Consider the following 21785-nt stretch of genomic DNA (forward strand, 5'->3'; position numbering starts at 1 on the left):
TGATTTCAATCATTTCACACATTGATTATTACTACAATAACCCCATAAAATAGGTATCATTAGTATCACCATTTTGCAGATGAGGAAACTGAAGCACAGAGGAGCTAAGTAACCTGCCTAAGGTCATACAAATGGTAAAAATAAGAGTTGGGATTAAGCCCAGGCAGTCAGGTTCTAGAGTCTGTGGCGCAAATGACTACACCCTACTGCCCCTTCAAGAAGGACAATTGTAGTTCCTTCTCTGCAAGGGTTCAGGATTTAAAGAGGGAGTAACTGAAAAGAAGATAATGTGTTGTAATAGTAGTGCAAACGCAGTATATGCATTTCAGCTTGGGAAAGAATAGAATTTTGAGATGAAGGGGATTTCCATCCAAGGATAGAAACTCCTTTAAATCATTTCTGTTGAGAGTTGTCCCACCTGTATTGAATATCTTCAGTGTTCAGACTCTCACTAACCCTTTGAGAGCAAGGAAGTCCATTCCAGCCACAGAGGACGGGCCTGGCACAGAGGAGGAGGAACATAGATTTTGACCTGGGAGAAGGGATGCATTTGTTGGAATTTGTTCTTCTGTGGATGTTCTAACACACATTTAGGAGAGGCTCCTGAGCTTCCCTATGCTAACAGAGGCTGGCCTTGTCAAATTCTTGTACCAACAACGCAGGTATACACGCGGTCTGTGATCGAACCGCTTCCTGTCACTCCAACTCGGGACGTGGCTACATCTCCCATTTCGCCTACCGAGAGCAATACCACTCCTCCAGATGCTCTGACCCGGAATACTGAGAAGCAGAAGAAGAAGCCTAAAATGTCTGATGAAGAGATCTTGGAGAAATTACGTAAGCACTTTGTAGCTTTCTGAACCTTCCTCCGCCGTGTGATTGGTCGAGCACAAAGACAGACTTTTGTTGCTATGAAGATCTCAGTCCTAGGCTTGCTGTATGTGGCTGGCTAGCTAGGCTTGATATCTTAGCCACAAACTATGCTGCTCCTCACCCTGCCCTTGTTCCCACCTCCCCTGTCTCACTAGCCCTGATTGGATACCACATTAGAGAGAGTGTGGGTAGCTCACTTCAAGATCGAGGCATCTCTCAACCTAGGCATGGGTTATGGAGATGATAAATGGCTTTTATCTAGTGAATAGTCTGTAATGTTGTATTGAGAAAGACTGAGGCCTTGTCTATACCTCGTGGGAAAGAGTGCTGTGATTGATTTTTTAAAATATTATTTGTATGTTTGCCATTGACCTAGGAGAAGACAGATCTGCCATCTTGGTTGTAGGAAAAGAGGGAAGGGAAACTAACATTTTGTGGGCTTGTGCTATGTACCAAATGACAAGCAAGGTATTTTCTTGATTTTTTTTCCCCCATTTACCCCTCATATTAGCCTTATGAAGACACACATTATAATCCTCATTTTTTTTTTTTTTTTTTTTTTTTTGCAGTTAAGGTATTTGAGGCTCAGGAATGTTAAATACCTTGCCCAAAAATCACACAGCCAGAAAGTGACAGGGCTGGGGTTAGAGTATGACTTAACGCTCCTGTAATTAGAGCATGCTGCCTCTTGCTCTCAGGTGGAAGCTAAGATTTTATTTTCTTTAACGGACATAAGTGGGGATCTAGCTTGTTTCGTGCTCTAGTAAACTGCAAGAGAGTTTATGTTAGAAGGAAGAACAGTGTGGGTCTATGGGCTTGATAAAAATCATTTGGCAGGGCCTTTGGTTTATTCTTTGTACCTGTTTACTTCTAAAGAGGACGTGATGTGACCGATTTGGCCAAATCTGTGAGGTGGCCTTACTTTCAAAAGCTGAGGTTTCTGGTTCTCTAGCTTAGCAGCTCTCAATTTCTTCCTTATAATTCTTGTTTGACTTCTTTAAAAAAAAAAATCACTCCTTTAAAAATTTCCCAGAGCCCTTATGAAATGATGAAATAAGAAAAGCCACTTACTTAGTCATCTTTTTGCTCCTATATGTAGCCTGAACCAGATTTTGAAAAAAAATTAATACTTAGAATTATGGAAAGCAGACTGCCGGGGTAGCTAAGGACACTTGGGTTGAGGCCCCAGCCCTGCCACAGAATTGGGACTTGGGCAATTTCCTACTGTTCTCTGGGCCTCTTTTTTCTTATCTTTTAAATGGAGATGTTAATACCTGTCTCCTCTGTACATCAAATGAGATATGATATATATGTATATGAAAAGTACCAAATCTTAGTAATCGGTATTACCAGAAAGCACTTTTGACTGGGAGACTGAAAACCAAACTTATCTTAGCCCTGACACCAAATTGCTGTGTGACCTTAGGAGGAAATATCTTCCTTTCTGTGGGCCTCAGTTTCACCATCTCTAGAATGCAAATCATGAAACCCGCTGAACTCTCTCATACCTCTTTGTCTTTGCAGTTGATTGATGTACTTCTTGCTGTAACTGCTTCTTAGCTTCTCTCCCTGACTAACTCCTACGTACCCTGTATCAGTTGGGATATCACTTCCTATCTGAAGCCTGTCCAATCTGTATTTGTTCCTCTTTCTGTACCCCCTGGCTGTCTAGCACAATCATCATTATACTTTCATGGAACTTTATGCTTGTCTGTCTCCTCCATGAACTTGAGCTTCCGAGAGCACAGTCTTATCTGCCTCATATATCTCTTTATTCCTAGCACTCAACATAGGGCTTAGCACATAGGAAGGAACATATTAAATGAATAAGTGTTTATTGAATGAATGAATTTAAAATGAATAAGTGGCTGTTAGGAGTTTAGAAATGGAATAGATTACTATGAATAAAAGCGTAAGGAGATGAAACTTTTGGATGGAATGTACGGGGGAAAGCTAAGGACTCCTTAGTATGGTTTCTGGGTATTGGAGGTACATTTGCCAACTCCAGGGTTTGGGGAAACATGGGACCTGTTTTGTATCTTGATTTGGGAAAAAAATGATTCATGGTCTCTCTTCTTTTAAAGGGAGCATAGTGAGTGTTGGTGATCCTAAGAAGAAATATACACGGTTTGAGAAGATTGGACAAGGGTTAGTAGGCACATTTTTTTTTCTCTGGAGAAATGACTTAAAATCATGTGTACTAGTGTATGTGATTTTGCTTTTGTTTTGCCTCTCATAAACCTTGTTTTTTCCACTTCAGCCCTCACCCATCTGAAGGTGTTATGTTAGGCTGACTTCAGGTTCAGCAGAATTATGCTTAATAGGAGAGATATGTCATTAGCTGACCATGTTGCTAAAAATATCCCTTTAGTGAGAATTGAAAAACCATTTATTTTCTTAGCATAAAACATGCTTCTGAAATTACAGCTCTGCTTTTCCGTATTAACCCTATTTACCTGGTACTGAGATCTATCAGTACTAATATGAAATGGAAGACACTGAACTGCAGAGCCTTCTGCTAGTGTAATGGGATCTGTTTTTCTAGGTGGGTGGCAGAATTCATGTCTTCTGCTCTCTGGTTCCTTTTCTGCATCTTGTATGCTGCCCTGAGTATACTGAACTCAGCAAATCTTAATTGAGTCCTGTTATGTGGTAGGCACTGGGACTACAGCAACAAATCAGACACAGTCTCTCCCTTCAAAGACCTCATGTCTGTAGCAGGGGATAGTCAAACAAAGAAAAATACAACGCAGTTGACCCTTGGACAACACAAGTTTGAACTGCATAGGTCCACTTACATACAATTTTTTCAATAAATACTGTTCATGTATTTTCTCTTCCTTATGATTTTCTTAACATTTTGTTTTCTCTAGCTTACTTTATTGTAAGAATATAGTATATAACACATATAACGGGCAAAATATGTGTTAATTGACTGTGTTATTGGTAAAGCTTCTGGTCAAAAGTAGGCTATTAGTAGTTACGTTTTTGAGGAGTCAAAAGTTATACATAGATTTTTGACTATGCAGGAGGTCAGTGCCCCTGTGTTGTTCAAGGGTCAACTGTATACTGTGATGTCTTAAAAGTGGCTATTATTTTGAGCAAAAGAAGCCAGACATAAATGAACAGATACTCTATGATTTTATTTATATGAAGTTCAAGAACAGGCAAAACTAATATATGCTAACAGAAGCCAGGAAAATTATTGCATCTGAGAGTGGGATGTTGGTTGGGCAAGGGCCATGAAGGAACCTTAAAGGGTGATGTTGGTGGTGAATACATGGGTGTATACATGTTGAAAAATCATCAACTTGTTCACTTACGATTTGTACAAATTACTTTAGGTAAGTTATATTTCTATATGAAAAAGGAAAATAATGAGATTTCTACAGACCTACAGAAATAGCTAAAATTAAAAAGAAACTGAAAAAAAAAGTATCTGGCTTATAGAAAGCTCTCATTGTTAGTTGAATGAAAATGTTGCTAATGAAGTCACAAAGTTTTCTGAAAATAAGACACAGTATTGTATAATATACTGATGTTTTATTTGTATAGCATTCTACAGCTTATATTTGTTATTTGCATCTATTGTTTAATCCTTAAGACAACCCTGGACTTGCGTGAATCTCATTTTTTTTCCTGGTGGAGTGTTTTTGCTACCAGACATGCTTTCATGAGTCTGAACTGGTATAAGGTAGTTAACATTTGAGAGGAAAGTAAGGGTAATCTGATATGGCATTTCCTTTAGCTAATTACATTATTGAGAATGTAGCAGAAAGGTACACAAACAAGTGTAGGCAAGTCAGGTCCCATCTCTGGACTTCAGTTTCTTCATCCATAAATTTAAGGAAGAGAAATTGTAGATTCTGGACCTTTCACGTCCAAAACTTCTGACTTTCTTTTAATTCAGATGTGTGAGGTCCTTAAATAGGCAAAGTCTATAAAATGTGGTTTCCTTGCTTATTTGACAGGTCTTGTTAGTGTAAGGGAGGAATGAAATATTAATCACCTATGCTGATGCTGTCACATTCCATGATTTAAAAAAAAACAAATGTCACATAATTATAATGAATTAGTGCTACTACAAGCTTTGCTTATTCTTCCCTTTAAGGCCTGAAGATTTTTTTTTTTTTTGCTCCAAAGTTCATGTCTAATCGTGTGTTTTCAAGGTAGAAATGATCAAGTGCTAACCAGTGAGCCTGAGTAGCTTTCTAGACTTCTGTAATCACAGAGATATAGCCCCAAAATGTCCATTCCCCAAGGCCTTTTAAGAATGGTGCATCTGGTAGGATGGGCAGGGAAAGTTAGACACCAGCTTTGTGACAGGTGATGGCTAGAGTTAGGATGATCGATCAGTCAGTGGGGAAACAACTGCCAATACAAATAAGCCAATCCTTATGTGATAGCCCGTATCTTATGATCACAGTTTTTTTGGCATATAGCTGGGGTCCCAACTAAAGAGTGGTGGTTAGGAAGCTGGTGACCATAATTTCTAGCTCCAAGGCAAACTTACAAATGACTTTTCTCCCTGAGTTGTCCTGACTTCCCTGGGAAGCATAATCTCAGGGTTTATAGAATGCTTTTTTTTTCTTCCATACATGGAATTAAATTTTTTCAAATTGCATTTTACATATCTGACATGTGACATGTAAAGTTACAAATATTGTTGCATATCATCACCTACAAATATACAGGGTTCATGGTTATAGGCACAAAATGAGGTTTTTAATTATTTAGGGTAGACATGATTACTTTCCTAGCATTATTCCTAGTATTTCTCTCCCTCCCTCTCACTCTTATTTTGTCTGTGTGTCAGTGTGTGTGTGTGTGTGTGTGTGTGTGTGTGTATGTATATATATATAAATGTATGTATAGTGAGGGGTACAAATATCAAATTTTCTGGGAGCATATGTATTTGAAAAGCATATTTAATATTTTATGTTTGAAAAAAATGAAAAATACAAACCTGTTTTATAATACCAACTGCAAAATAAAATTCACATGTTCTCTTGATAGCATAAATAATTGATTTAAATTCTCTTATACACTCTTATCTTCACTTTGCAAATGAGGAAAGTGAAGCTCAGAGAATAACTTGCTCAAGATTATATATCTAGTAGATACTAGGTAGAAGTTTCAGATTAGAACTCAGATACTAGAGCCTGTATTCTCTTTACTAATTCATACTGCGTCTCAAATATGAGCAGGTAGAGGTGGGCAGTGGGGATGAGTACTTTTGCTGCTGTTATTATTAATACTTGCATTACCAGATTGTGTGTACAGCTGCATTTGACAAATATCACTTCACTTAATACCTATGTTTTTTTCCCCGCTCCCCCCTACCTGTTTTTCAGTGCTTCAGGCACTGTGTACACTGCAATGGATGTAGCCACAGGACAGGAGGTGAGTATCTACTATCAACTACTGCTCCTTCAGCTCTACTGTTTCTTTTTATTTTTGGTTAAATTTTAACCCTTCTTAGCTCAATAGGGACAATTTTAGTTTCTTACTATAGCAGGTTAGGACCAAACAGAAGAGTAACAGTGTGAGACTACAGATTTTAGAAAAAGTCACCGTGGCTACAGTGTAGAGAACAGACTGGAGGAGAGAAGAATGGAACAGCTGAGTCCGGAGGTTATTATGTAACTTCAGGCGGGAGGTGACGGTTTGGACTAAGGTGGTAGCATCGTAACAAGCGGAGAAGTGGATGGATTTGAGAGGCACTTAGGTAGATTTGACAGAATTTGGTGATTGACTGAATGTGAAGATGACCCACGAGTAACTGATATTAATTAAGGAAAATGAAAAAAAGTTGGAACTATAGGTTTCAAGAAGTTGGATGCTGCCCGAGTGATTTTGTGGAACTGCCAAGTGAATAATTGTTTATACAAGTTTGGTGCTTGGGAGAGAAATCTAATACAGAAGATATTTAAACAGGTCTCTTGACTCATAATCCGGTTGTCCTTCCATTGCTCTGTGCCCAGAACTTTAGTAGCCATTGAAGCCCTCATTTGGAAGCACCTCTTTGTTTTTCTCATTTCATTAATCTGGGAGAACTCTCACCTTACTGCCAAGGCCTGCTGACCAAGATCTTGTCTTCAGCAGAAGGAAGCCATGAAGGGAATATCGAATACTTGGGGTTTCCTTGCATTATATATAAACACACACACACACACACACACACACACACATAAACATTTTAAATTTATCTTTATTGTTGAAAGTATTACAGATGGTCCCTTCTTCCCCCCTCCATTGACCCTCTCCACCCCGCTCTCGTGCATTCTTCTCTTTGGTTACAGAGCAGGAATGATGGCAGGTGGGCAGTGGATGGAGCTACCTGGGCATGTTCATAGGTCAAAGAGTACTGGGGCTCAGGGGATGAGAGAGATACCTCTTATTCCAATGAAAATAGAGTTGGGCTCCTCTGAGGAAGGCTACTAGGAACTGCTTATATCATTTGGTGGTTGAAATCCTCTGGTACAGTGGAGAAGTCATCATGGTTCACAGGGACAGGATATCTCTCACTGCACTATCGGGAGTCTTTTACAAGGGTCTAAGCCAAATATTGAGGCTCCGTAGAGGGTGAGTCAACTTTAAAAAAAATATCGTCATTATGGTTAAGGATTTATTAATTGTTCTTTGAGGTAAGATTTTAACAACTTAAATGTTTACCTTTAGCTACTTATAGAACCTTGGGCAAGTCATTTGACCTCTCTGAGCCTGACTTTAATTTATTTATAAGATATACATCCGTACCTCACACAAGTGTTGAAAGAATTCAGTAAAGCAATGCATGTGAAAATACATCATAAACTAAGAATTACATATTAAGTTTTATTTGTACATATTTATTCTATATAGCCTTTACTGAACATTTGCTGTATGCCACACCTAGTGCTAAGAAGAACTATGTGAGAGATTCAATGCCATGCAAACACTAAGACGTTAAAACCCTGTCTAAATAGCTTTTCTGTTGCCGTGAAGGCGGGGAGATCGGGGCTGGCTGAGGATGGTGGAACTCATTGTCCTCCCAGCCCATCCACCCTCTCCCAAAGGCCCTCAACAAAATGGTTTGACACTCCCACCCCCCAAATCATATATAAATGCAAGAGACCACACTTTCCATTGTGTCCATGTCAAAGTATTATAGTGCTAACAGGAACCTGTGTTAAAATAATTGTGCCAATTTTAAATATGGTAAATTGGAGGCAGAGATAGAAAAGAGGGGTTATACCAGTCCTAAAAAGAACTCTGTGAGGTAGGTAATAGTATTTCCTTTTTACTGATGAGGAATTTGAGGCTCAGGGAATTTAACTTTTATAGGGTTGTACAGTTAGCAAGGACTGGGTTAGAAACTTTTGATTCTAAAACCTAAACCTGTGCTTTGGCCACCGCAGAGCTCAGGTTAGACACTAGGGCCCCTTGTCATGTTTCTGGCCTCCTGGGACTTATAACCCTTAATGGGAGGCAGGCTCATGGTGGGCAGTTCCTGGAAGGCCTGGAGGCTGCATGTGTGAGAAGCTGGCCACAGGACACAGAAACTTGACTTAACTATGTGCCTGCCTTGTGGTTATAAAACTATGAATGGAAGCGAGTCCATTAGGGTGGCTAATGCAGTGTGGTCAGGAAGGCCTCATTTCCTGCCCCAGGGAGTATAAATCTTTAGTGGAGTTGGCAAGATACTCTCAGACTGTGAGTGAGTGTTTATTGGGGGCTATCCAGCTGGGAAGAACAGAGCTATTGTTTGTCACCTATAGGAAGATTAGCATGTTAGTGCTGGGAAGTCCTCCAGTGACGGATTCAACAATTATTATTATTATTATTTTTTTATATCTTTATTGATTTCAGAGAGAGGAAAGGAGAGGGAGAGAGAGAGATAGAAACATCAATGATTAGAGAGTCATTGATCGGCTGCCTAGCCCGCAACCCGGGCATGTGCCCTGACCGGGAATCGAACCCCAGTCTCCTGGATCCTAGTCCTACGCTCAACAATTATTTTTCAAGCCCATTTTTCTAGAGGGAATACATCGAATAGAACAGACTAGAAGAGGCTTTGGAGTCATATGGCCCTGTGGGCATTGATTATGACTTTAGGCAATTTTCTTGTAAGTCTTAAGCCTCAATTTTCTTACCTGAAAATGGAGATAATGATTTTTACTTGGCAGGGTTGTTGTTAGGTTTTACTGAGATAATGTAATTAGATCACCTAACATGGTGCCTAGTACACAGTAGACATTCAATAAACAGTAGAAGTGGGAGGGTGGTTGGTTTTTGCTGCTGTTCCCGTTGATGTTGTCATTCTTGCTGCTCTGTGCCGGGTACTTATCAAATGCAGTCATTACTATGATTAACATTTCCATTGTTGCCTTTATTATTTAAATGTCTTTTTGTATATGAGTAACACATTGGCCACTATCTCATTTAGTCCTCAGAACAAACCTGTGAGCAAGGGAGTCAGAGTTGGTATTATTTGCCTCAGTGTATTGGTGGGGAGACGGAGGCTTAGAGAGCTTGCGATTGGTCAAGTTCAGTAAGTGGCAGACTCAGCCCTAGAGCTTAGGTCATCAGAGTTCAAGTCCGGTTCCTTTTCTGTTATAGGAGCACTGTCTGCTGGCGTGAATAGGAGGGATCTGATTCGGTGAAGGGCATGTAGCCTAGGCCATAGTAGCTATTACAAACGATCCCTGGTGTCCTGCCACTGCCTCTATGTTATCCTCTGCCTGCCTCTGTTCTTTCTGCTGCCAGCAGTGACTTCTGTGAGGTTCATAAGTACTGTCCCATCCTTCAAGATGGCCTGGGGAACTCCAAAGGCATTCCTATGGCTCCAAATCTTAACATGTGTTATAAGGGCTTACTATATTTAATATAATATGTCTTCAGATTAGTGTGTTGCCCTTCAGACATATGTATGCAAGTCAGATATCCTCTCTGAATCACAATTTCCTTATCTGTCAGAAAGGGTCAGTAGTAATGCCGAATTTAGTATCTCTGAGGATTAAATGAAATAAACTTGAGAATACCTTAGATAGTACCTGACACAGAAAAGATGGATACAAAAGTGCCTTGGAAACTAACGTATACCTTCTATTTGTTTTATGTGGAAACTGATTTATTTCTATAGACAAAAAGCCTATCAATATCTTTTTTTATACACAAGTACTATAGGGATCTTACCTTTATCTCTTTTCTCTTAACCTGGTCCACTCTGATTTGTCTTTCCATACCAAGTTCAAAAGTCATTTCACCCTTTCTGAAGGCCTCTCTACATTGCCACATGTATTTCTGTAGCACTTTGTATGGACTTTTGTTATAGCACACCTCTTTTATACTGTGACTGTCTTAAAAGTTTTTTTTTTTTTTAATATAACTATTTAGTAGCAACTTGATTCTCCAACTTTGGTATATATCAGAATCTCCTGGAGGCCTGGCCAGGCGTGGCTCAGCTGTTGAGCATAGGCCTAGGATTGAGGAGATCGCGGTTTGATTCCTGGTCAAGGCACGTGCCTGGGTTGCGGGCTCCATCCCCAGTCTGGGGCGTGCAGGAGGCAGCTTATCAATGACTCTCATCATTGATGTTTATCTCTCTTTCTCTCCCCCCTCTCTCTGAAATCAATAAATATATAAAAAAGAAAAAAAAAGAATCTCCTGGAGAGTTTATGAAAATACGGAGTTTCTGATTCAGTAGGTCCGGGTAGGGCCTGAAAATTTTCATTTCCAACAAGTTTCCAGATATTGTTGATCCTGCTGGTCTGGAGACCTCATATTGTGTACCACTGGTCTTGTTAATAAGTTGTAAATTCTCCAAAGGTGAGTCTATATTTTATTCATCTCTGTCTGCTTAGTGTTTAAGGTCTGGTACTTAGTAGATGCTCAGTAAATGCTGAGTAACTCTAATTGCGTATTGAATATACTCTGATTTCAGGTGGCCATTAAGCAGATGAACCTTCAGCAGCAGCCGAAGAAAGAGCTGATTATTAATGAAATCCTGGTCATGAGGGAAAATAAGAACCCAAATATTGTGAACTACTTGGACAGGTATGGACAAGTCCTGTCCGAGAGACAGGGCCTTTGGGAATGATGGATGGTGGAATTGTTAAAGGAGAAGCCTGCACCAGCACTCAGAACTGTCTCCATTGAAGAACTGTCTGTGATGCTTCGCTGTGTGCCTCTGACCCTGCATATTGCTGGACACCTCTGACTGCTTCACAATCTTTCTGGGTTAGGCTGACCCCTACAACTCTGTAGCTCCTAACAGCTGGTCATAGTACTGTTTGTTCTGCCTTAGGGAAGCCCTTGAGCCCATCTGCCTGGGTCAGACCTGTAGGCCTTTAAATCATTCTGCACCCCACATCTCTCATCATATTCACCCCCCTGAATAATTTCTGCGCTTGTCTGTATTCTCGTAAAATGTGACACTCAGTATTTTTATTTCGGGTTTGACCAGAATGCAGAGTGGGACTTTAACTTTCTTCTAAATGCAGCACAGCCTGATGATTTCATTCATGATTTCATGATTTCATTCATTATTTAGGAGGCCTGTTTCATTGTTGACCCTTAGTAAGTTTATAGTCAGTGAAAATCCCTGATCCTTTTTTTTTTTTTTAAACGAGCTTGCATTAAGCTGGTAACGCAGAATATTTTAGATGTCTTCATTAAATCTCATTTTGATTTTTTCAGCCTGTTGTTTCAGTCCATCAGAATTCTGTTCTTAACATAATAATAGTGGTTGTAGCTAGCATTTGTGTTACACTTTACTTGTGAGATTGAGTTTATTATCTAAGAAACTGAGGTACATAGAAGTTAGTAACTAGTCCAAGACCAGTAAGTCAGTAAGTAGCAAATGAGGGTTTTGGATTTGAGTATTCCTAGCACCAACATCATGCCCTTTTCATCATGTCATGTTCTTTTCTCCCATATATGAAAAAAGAAAATGCTTGCCTGGGTTTCAGAGACAGCACAGGGGGAGGCGATACTGGATTAAGTCTTGGACTTTAATTCCTTTATTCTTTATATATTGCATTGCCAACTAGATTTCATTTCTGCCAGATTTCTTGTTTTGCATCCAAAACATAGGTAAGCTTCAGTATCTTTAAAGAGGAAAGGAGTTGGACTTTGACCTCCCCAGCACATGATGTTGATAGCTGTAGAGAACAAAGCCTTGTCCTTTTGGGAGATGATTGTGTATGATGTGGCTCGTGACTGGCTCTGAAGAATCCTCTGAAAGTTATTACCTTCTCATCTCTTTTAAGAACTTATTTTACAGAGAATATAGCTTGGACAAACTACTGAAGGCTATAAGTATACCAGATGTATTTCTATGAGGGGCTCAGGATAAGGCAGAATGAAAGCTGTCCAATACGGGTACGGCCTATCCCATAAAATAGTGAGTTCCTCATCGCTGGAGGTAACTAAACAGTAAAATGCATGACCACGTTGTTGAAGAAATTTGTGTTCTGGGAATAGGATTAGAAGATTTATAAATTTATTGATTATGCCTTTGCTGGTGTATCCAGAAGCTTAAACTGTAGAATCAGAAGTAAATAAAGCTCAGTCCCTACCCTCAAATAGCTTCTAGTCTACTGTAGAAAAAAAGTACATGGGAGCTCCTGTGGGAGGACAGAAGTGGGTGGCCTTAACCTGAGCGTTCAGTGAAGGAATTGCAGTGGAGAGTATGTTGTTTTTTGGGTTGTCCCAGAGGAGAACTTCATCCATATTTGTTCTTCTCCAAATACGTGATGCTCTGAGGCTTTACTCAAAGCTGTGATTTTTGAAGGTACCTTGGCACAGTGTGTAGCTACAAAGTGTTCAGCACAACCTGAATCTGGACTTGCATTGTTTTAGATCTGTGCCCAGGTAAATGGACTCTGCTTTGTAAGTGTCTGCAGATAGTCTCTTGGACCCTCATATTTCTCCCCCAGTGAGTCCAAATTGACAGATGTCTTTTTGATGTTCTGGGAGAGAGGCCATAAATGTACAGGTTTTTTTTTTTGTGTCAGGGAAGAAATAGGTTCACGTCCGAGGAGGACTTTATACCAGTCCTGAGTTCTCTTTCGGTCCAAGTCCCCATAGTCTTCTCTCTCAAAAGAGATTGTTGAAGAAAGACTTAATTTGTCATATTTATTCTTTATGGAAATTAAAAAACTATAAGACTTTTAATTATAAAGAATACAGAATCTTATGGAAGGAGTACTAGATTCATAGTCTCATAGTCAAGAGAATAAAATTTCCACCCCCTGGCAGTGTCCCCATCTACCCAGCAGTAGCCCCAGTGGCCAGATGAAGAGAAGGTGACATAGCACACAGCTCAAGCCAAGCCAATCTAACGTCTTTGACGCTAGCAGAAGAGTCTGTAGGGCTCTGAGATATCCTTGTTTTTATTTGTCTTATTCTACAGTTGAGGATACTACAAGACTGGCTAAATGATCTTTTTATTTATCACATAACAGGATTGAGTGACCCTATCCGTCAGTGAGACTGTGGGCTCTAACTCTTGTCAAACTCATAATCTCTTTAGGGAGACAGTACTAAATGGCAGCCCTCGGCTTACCAGAAGAGACTTTGGCTCTGCAGCCCTTGCTGGATTCATTCCATTCCTGGAATCAGAGATACTGGAGATTGTTGCCAGCGTGATGACTATGTGTATAACACTTTACAGCTTTTAAATAGCTTTTATAGCCATTAATTCTTTTAATATTTATAGTTATTTTTTATTTTACCCATTCATTTCTTCAGTAAATATTGGCATCAACTGTGCCGGATTCTGGGGGTAGAGTTTTGAACAACACCCAGTACTTGGTCTCATGGGTCTCAGATCTAGTAGAACTCTCAAGGTTTAGTGACTTTCCTAATATCGGTACCATGGACTCCACATCCTGTCTTTGTCAAGGTTGGGTGCTCTCTGCTTTGGTGCTTCTAGAGGTGTGGGAATCATGTCTAATTTTAGGAAGCATTACTTTGTGTTGTCATGAAATATAATTTTATATTTATATAAGTGATCTTTAATTCTACCCTTTGGGGCTTCACAGAATAGTCCGCTTTATCTTCTCTGGGTGGATTCTTAACAAATATTAAGTTAGTAATTCTGTCCTCCAGATTCTGCTTTTCTCCAGAAAACAGAACCCTAGACTCTTCCAGAGCTTATGGAAATGCAGGTTCACTCTGTGGATATGCTTAGTCTGAAATCCAGCGCTATGGCTCAGTGTCTTCTGTTCCTTCTTATCCGTTATCCCACAGTTACCTCGTGGGAGATGAGCTGTGGGTTGTCATGGAATACTTGGCTGGAGGCTCTTTGACAGATGTGGTGACAGAAACCTGCATGGATGAAGGTCAGATCGCAGCTGTTTGCCGTGAGGTAAGACCAGTGGCCAAACCAGCCTTCAGCAGGATGTCTGTCATGTTCTGTCATGTTTGTCAAAGTTCTACACCTGGTGGGATCTCAGGCTGGGCACTGTGCAGGTGGGAGAAATTAGATGCGAAGTAAGACTTTCCCATCATTCTTTTATTATACCTGTTCTGAAATTTCTATCACCATGATATTTTCTTTAAAGATAACTTTATTCTGATTATAAAATTATGTACCCATTGTAGAAAAAGTAGAAAGTACTAAATAATAAGTCACTCATAATTTCAACCCTTAAAGATAACTGCTGTAAAACACTTTGCAATATTTTCTTTTATCTCTTTTATATGGATATATATTTTAATTATATTTTTATTCTGCTTTCCTGCTTTTTTGATGTGCTATGAAGTTTCCTATGAAGCAGAGTCGGAAGGTGGTGACAGAGAAAGCGCTATTTTAGACAGAGTCATCAGAGAAGGCTTTGCATAGATTTGAATAAAGATCTGAATGATATGAAAAAGTAAGCCAAGCTGAAATCTAGGGTAAAATATATCCAGGCAAAAGAAATAGAACGCAAAGCTTAAATAGGTATTCTCCTTTCTTCTCATTGCTATTAAATGTCTAAGTTGTATAATGTGCTGGTGTAAGAAGGGCAGAGAAAAGCTTCCACAAGGGCTCCATGAGCAGCACACAGAGGATAGCTGCATTTTCATCAGAGCAAGAAGATGAAGGGAGTATTCAGAGAAGTTGAGGATATTGGGTGTTTTGCTGATTATGAGGCTGGAACTTTTCAAGAGCCCAGAGAAAAGTTTGGGAATTGGGGAAAGAGAGAGTAGAAGATTATATTAGGTTCAGAGTTTTATGGGGATGAGTCTAATATATGATTGGGGTTTCATGATGCAGCACATCTGGAGGCGTACAGATGAATTTATGTAGTTGTATATTTAATCAATTTAGGAAATATACAACCATGTGAAATCAATACTGTCCTAGAAAATATCACCTTTGCATTAAAAACCATGCGATCTAGGACAAGCACAGTAGGTTAATGGAATTAACACGGGTTTGGGATTCTTAGATCTGACTTCTTTTTTGTACCACTAATGTTTCTCAGCTTTTTCTCCATTACCTCTCCCCCCACCGCAAAGAGTCTTTTGAAGACTTTTTTTTTCCTAATTATGTGCCCATGAAATTTTAATATCATAAATATATTGTATATCTGTTTATGTACTGTGCCCTTTGGGAACCACAAACCATTGTAATATCTAAGATGTTTTTCACTCACCCAAGGAACCCACTTTTACTGCTTGAAAATACATGCATGTGTACTTGAGGAAATCAATTTTGTTACCCCGAAAGAAACGCCATACTCATTAGCAGTTACTTTCCCCTCACCCTGCGTCCTGGCCCTCTCAGCCTTATGCAACCCAATAACCTATTTCTGTCTATAGATCTGCTTGTTTTGGACATTTTATATAGGTGCCGTCATACAGTATTTGCTTATTTGTGACTGGCTCTTCCGCTTAGCATAATGGTTTGAAGGACCATCCGTGTTATAGAATATAGCAGTACTTTATTCCTTTTATTAACAAACCAGATTCCATTTATTTATGTGTTCATCAGCTGATGGACATTTGAGTCATTTCCACTTTTTGGCTATTATGAATAATGCTATGAACATTCATGTACAAGTTTTTGGTTGAATGTATGTTTTAATTTCTCTTGGGTATATGCCTAGGAGTGGAACTTGTAGGCTTAATATTTTGAGGAATGGCCAAATTGTTTTCCAAAGTGACTATACAATTTTTTATTTCTGCCAGCAGTGCCTGAGGGTTCAGGTTTCTGGAAACCATCCTTTTTGATCATAATTTTTAACATCCAGAGTGCAGGGTCTTCAGCCTCCTAAGGAAAACAACTCTTTTATAGGAATAGCCTCTTTTGGATATTGGTTTGTTTTTAATTTAGTCATTAGTGTGTTTTTAGAAATAAAGTATTAATTTGAGGACATTTAAGTAATTTTTTCCAATTGGTTTGTATCTTTATTTTTCATTTGGGAGAAGCTTCTAAAATTTTAGCTTTGGGTTCTGGACTTAACCTAGTAGATTTGATAGCAAACCTGAGGTTATCTTTTCTGATCTTCACATTTTACAAATGGGAAGACAGTAGCCCAAAGGGGGTAATGATGTGTCTAGAGTGATTTTGTCCATCAGGTAGTGGCAGAACCAGGCACTTTCATTATTCCATTCAGTCTCTATGTTATTCATTTTGCCTGCTAAGTATAGGTGTTTTCCAAAGTTCTTTTCTTCTCCTGTTACCTTCTATAACACTTGCCAGTTCCAACCATTTCTATAATTAAAAAGAAAAAAAAATCACTTCTTCACAAACGACTCGTAAATATTTATCTCAAGTCCAGGCCTCTATATAGAACTTAAGACTCATATGTTTAGTTTCCTACTGGACATTTGTCTACAAATGTTATAGGTATATAAAATTCAGCATACCCAAAACTATAAATGACCTCCTCACCAAAATGAGATTGTCCTCCTAACTTCAGTGCTTCTAGTATTAGTTCCAGATGCTGGTTTCCCAAATATGACTCTTATTTGTCACTTTTCTACAGTTTTATCATTATAAGATCCTTCCCATTCTTCCTCAGTAGTTTTTTGGGGGCCTCAGGTTCTTTGCCAAGTATCTAATGTTTTGTAAAAAACTCCAAAATATATTGGAGGAACTCATGTACTTAAAGAAAACTATTACAAGGTATGTTATAACAAGATATAAGAAAGGTATAAGGCAGCATGGAGTGTTAGAAGAATACTTAGCCAGGAGACAGAAAACTAGAGTCTAGACCTATCTATGCTACTGATTTGGGACAAGTCCTCTTACTCATTAGGGCCTCACTTCCTTTATCATAGAATTAGGAGATAGGATTAGCTGATTTTCTGTAAATCTTCATATTATATGTCTTTTTTTCCTTCCTCTCCCCACATCACTTCAATAGTGCCTGCAGGCTTTGGAGTTTCTACATTCCAACCAGGTCATTCACAGAGACATCAAGAGTGACAACATCCTGTTGGGAATGGATGGCTCTGTCAAGCTAAGTGAGTAGGAGTGATAATACTTCTTTTCCCTGTGGAACCCTGTCTCCTGTGGAACAGTATTCATATAATAGTAGCTACAGGACTCACCAGAGAGTCTATTTATTTCCTGGGATATGCAGGATCATTATATTTCTCAGCGCTATATAGGGTGTCATTCCCCCTCCCCCCATTCATTTATACATTTAGCCAAAAAAATGTACTGAATGCCCATTATGTGCTACGTCTCCTGATGGACACTGAGGATGCTTTTGCCTGTCTTCAAGTAGTTCTCAGTTTACGTGAAATACATAATTACAAAAACGAATTTAGTGTAATTTTTGTCATTTAGCAAACTTTTATTAAATGTCTATTATATCCTGGACCCTCTGAGAATAAAAAAATGAGTAAGAAAACATAATCTTTCCTATCAAAGGCCTCATAATTTAAATAAACATATAATTGCAATGTCATTTAAATGAACTGCAAGCAGAAAAAAGTGAAGGACCAGTAGTCCAGACAAACGGGTTGTGTCATGGGTGGATGGGCAGCTTTTGGGAAGACTGTTCTCAGTCTCTGTTCTGGGCACAGGGTGAGGAACTGATAAAAGCAGGGCCATGCCTAATTAATTGTAGGTGGTTAGAGTTTAAGTCTGGGACTCATGCCCAGGAAGTAAAGCAAGGACCTACTTGCCAGATTTGGGGATATGGGAATGGTTTTCAAGAAGAAAGAAGATTTGGAGCAAGTAATCAAGGCTCAAATGGGCAGCTTGGACTTTAATGCCTAGTCCTTCTGGCTTGAGGACGGGTAAAAGGCCAGAGGTGATATTTGTTATGTTGCTCTAACTTCTTTTCAAGGTTGAACAGGGGACACAAAATTGGCAATTATGTCATTCCAGCTTTGGAGAGAGAGGGACTGCAGCAGGTGGGAGTGAGGTGGAGATTGACACCTAGGGGTAGGCATATAGTCAATACTAATGAAGGAGTACCCTAAATATAATTCCTTTCCTTCTTTTCTTTTTCTAGCTGATTTTGGATTCTGTGCCCAGATCACTCCAGAGCAGAGCAAACGGAGTACCATGGTGGGAACCCCATACTGGATGGCACCAGAGGTTGTGACGCGGAAAGCCTATGGGCCCAAGGTTGACATCTGGTCCCTGGGCATCATGGCCATCGAAATGATTGAAGGGGAGCCCCCATACCTCAATGAAAACCCTTTGAGAGTGAGTGTTGCTAGTCCCATTTCAAGATGTTTGGGCTGTTGTCTTTAGTCCCGGGAAATGGGACTCAGGCTCTTCTCTATGGCTTTCAGCCTGGATCTCTCTTTTCTGGATAAAACCAGGCACTATTGAATTTGAAGTATAAATGCTCAAAGAAAAGGGATATTAGTAGTCATTCATTAATTTACTATCGTGTTCAACAATTGAGTTCTATCATGTGTAATAAAATGTTTTAATATTATAAAACAAATCAATATACAGTAACAGAAGGTAAGTGCTGTGAAAAAAGGCAGAGTAAGCCCTGGCTGGTGTGGCTCGATTGGAGTGTTGTCTTGTGCACCAAAAAAGTGGCGGGTTTGATTCCCCGTCATGGCACATACCCAGGTTGTGGGTTTGATCCCCAGTCAGGGCGCGTGCAGGAGGCAGCCTATCAGTTTTCTCTCTCACATAGATGTTTCTCCCTCTCTCTCTCCCTCTCCTCTCCCTCTCTTCCTCCCTCCCTCCCTCTAAAATCAGTTGAAAAAGAAGAAGTGAGTAAGGAGTTCAAGAGAATAATCAGGGAAAGAGGGAGAAGTGTGCTATTTTTTTTTTTAAGGCAGAGAAGTAAGTCCTTTCGTACAAGTTAATTGTGCAGAAACCTGAAGAAAGTAAAGGAGGAAGCTATGAGATTAATCTAACCCAAGAGTTTTCCAGGCATCAGGTACACAGAGGACTTAATCTGAGAACATGCTTGTTGTATGCAGGGGAAACCAAGGAGCCAGGATCCGGAAGTGAGTGAGGGCGGAGAACGGTCGATAAGGCCACAGACCTAGCAGGGAGCCAGATCACATAAGAACTTGTGGCCATTGTGTGAACTTAGCTTTTATTCTGTAAGAGATTGGAAGCCATTGGAGGATTTTGAGCTGAGGCATAACATGATCTGATTTATGTTGTAAAAGGATAATTTTGGTCGCTTTTATGAAAAATAAACAGGTACTGTTGTAATCATTCAGTTAAGAGTGGATAGGAGAAGTGAAGAGTGTTTGGACTCAGGAACATTGTGAACATACAGCTGACAAGGTTCATTGAATGTCAGAAAGAGGAATCAACAATGACTAGAAGATTTGGGGCCTTAATTGCAGAAAAAATTGAGTTGCCATTTACTGAGAAGGTTGAAGAGCAGGTAGTTGTTTTTGGATGTGTTAATTTGAAATGTTTATTAGACATGCAAGTGGAGATATTGAGTAGATTGGCATATGAGCTCAGAGTTCAAGGGAAAAAGTCAAGACTATAAATATAAATTTATTAGTAGGTAGTATATAGGCAGCATATTTAAAAATTAGAACTAGATGATAGATGAGATCACTTACCTAGGGAGTGAGGTTTGAGACCTGAGCCCTAGGGTACTCTTGTGTTTGAGGTTGGAGAAACTAAACTAGCAACGTAGACCAAGGAGTTGCCTTCACTAATGGGAGGAGAACTGAGCAATATGTGTCCTGGAGGCCAAGAGAAGAAAATGTTTCAAGGAGGATGTATCACATATGATTGCTAGGTTGTGTATAATAAAACTGAGAAATAAATATTAGATTTGTCAGTGTCGAGGTTACTGATGACCTTGATGATCAGTGTCAGTAGAGTGATGGGAATGAAAGCCTAATTAGAGTAAATTCACAAGAGTGGAAGAAGAAGTTGAGATGGTATGTATAAGCAGTTGTTTTGGGGGAGTTTTCTCTTTAGAGAACAGAGAAATTGAACAATATCTTGGAGTTGAGGGAGGGTTTCTTTTATTTTTATTTTTATTTTTATTTTATTTTTTAAAATATATCTTTATTGATTTCAGAGAGAGGAAAGGAGAGGGAGAGAGAGAGAGATAGAAACATCAATGATGAGAGAGTGATTGATCGAGCCCACAACCCGGGCATGTGCCCTGACTGGGGATGGAACCCCGATTGCCTGGATCCTAGGTTGATGCTCAACCACTGAGCCACCCCCAGCCAGGCTCTTTTTTTTTTTAAAGATATTATAGCATGTTTGTGTGCTGATGGGAATGATCTAGTGAAGAGGAAAATGGTTTTATACAAGGGAGAAGTGACATCTGTAGGAGTGATGTCCTTAAGTAGATGAGATGAGTTGGATCAAGTACTGAAAGAGTGTTGGATTTGCATAAGGACAATTTATCCATTGTAATAAGAGAGGGAAAGTAGAGTACATGAATACAGAAGCTAATAGGTTGGTCACTTTGGTCATGGGTAAATGTGAGAGTTATTCTGATTTTATTTTTTCATTTATTCTAACCTCCCATCCAGTGCAGAAATCCCCTGTGTGTTGTCACTGATAGGTGTCCATCTAATCTTAACTGGACACCTCTTATTGGAAAGTGTTTCAGTGCACCAAATTGAAACTACCCTTTGGTTCCAGCTTTGCCCTCTGAATCTACATACCACTCATCTTCCACATCTCAGAGTGACCTTGAAAATGATGATCAGTAGGGTGTGATGAAAATAAGACTGGTATATGAATCAGAGGACATGAGCTCGTATGAACAGTGAGATCCCAGGCATATCACTTTATGTTTCTGGATTTTATCTGGGAAATGGGGATGATAATTCTTGTCCTATTATCTCGAGTTACTGTGGTTATTAAATGAGATAATGCTTTGTAAGTGCTTTGTGAATTAAAGTGTTGAGTGCTTGAAAAGGTTTAGTATTACTGTGTGCTTCTTTGTGTGTGTGTGTGTGTGTTTTCTACCTTTCCCAGGGGATGCTTCATGTTAGGGGACCAGGAAGGCAACAGTAAAACAGGTTGCTGCTTTACAGAACACTTTCTTTTCATATTCCTTTCCTGCTGGAAGAAAACAGTTCTTAAGTGTCTGAGAAATTATTACTGAAGAAACAAGTAATAATTTCCTCCAGCAAATGGGCAGATGTGTAACTCATCAGGCTAAATGAATAATAAACCCTGTAGATCTGTAATCAAGAATAATAATAAGCCTTTGGCCCTGTAACACACTTCATAAGTTTACAAAGTGCTTTCCAATATACTGTCTTGTTCTGTGTTTACAGACATGTGGAATAAGCACTGTTAGCACTGTTATTGTCCCTATTTTACAGATGAAGTTGGAAGTTCACTGGCTGCACATGGTCACATGGCATTTTAATGTTAAACCAGATCCTTAGGTCATATTCTTTTCAGTATACCAAAGCTGCCTCTTTGTGTCCTGGAGGCATCAAGCAGCTGACCATATTTCTAGAGGGCATTTCTGGGACCAAGTGAGGACCTCATTTGGAACCTAAGG

The 21785-nt window shown here is 39.4% G+C and overlaps 1 protein-coding gene across 4 annotated transcripts in view; it reads left to right on the forward strand.

Moving 5' to 3' along the window:
- Nucleotides 1–21785, forward strand: part of PAK1 (p21 (RAC1) activated kinase 1) — a 118808-nt gene that overhangs the window by 92380 nt on the left and 4643 nt on the right. For all 4 annotated transcript variants that reach the window (XM_081154771.1, XM_081154772.1, XM_081154770.1 and 1 more), the window contains exons 7-13: nt 663–837; nt 2958–3021; nt 6228–6276; nt 10799–10911; nt 14110–14227; nt 17217–17316; nt 18318–18514. In XM_081154771.1, the coding sequence (XP_081010897.1) occupies nt 663–837; nt 2958–3021; nt 6228–6276; nt 10799–10911; nt 14110–14227; nt 17217–17316; nt 18318–18514 (816 nt within the window). The remainder of the gene's footprint in view (nt 1–662; nt 838–2957; nt 3022–6227; nt 6277–10798; nt 10912–14109; nt 14228–17216; nt 17317–18317; nt 18515–21785) is intronic.

Source organism: Miniopterus schreibersii, assembly GCF_964146895.1.
Source record: "Miniopterus schreibersii genome assembly, chromosome: 12".
In the NCBI taxonomy this organism is placed as follows: Eukaryota; Metazoa; Chordata; class Mammalia; order Chiroptera; family Miniopteridae; genus Miniopterus; species Miniopterus schreibersii.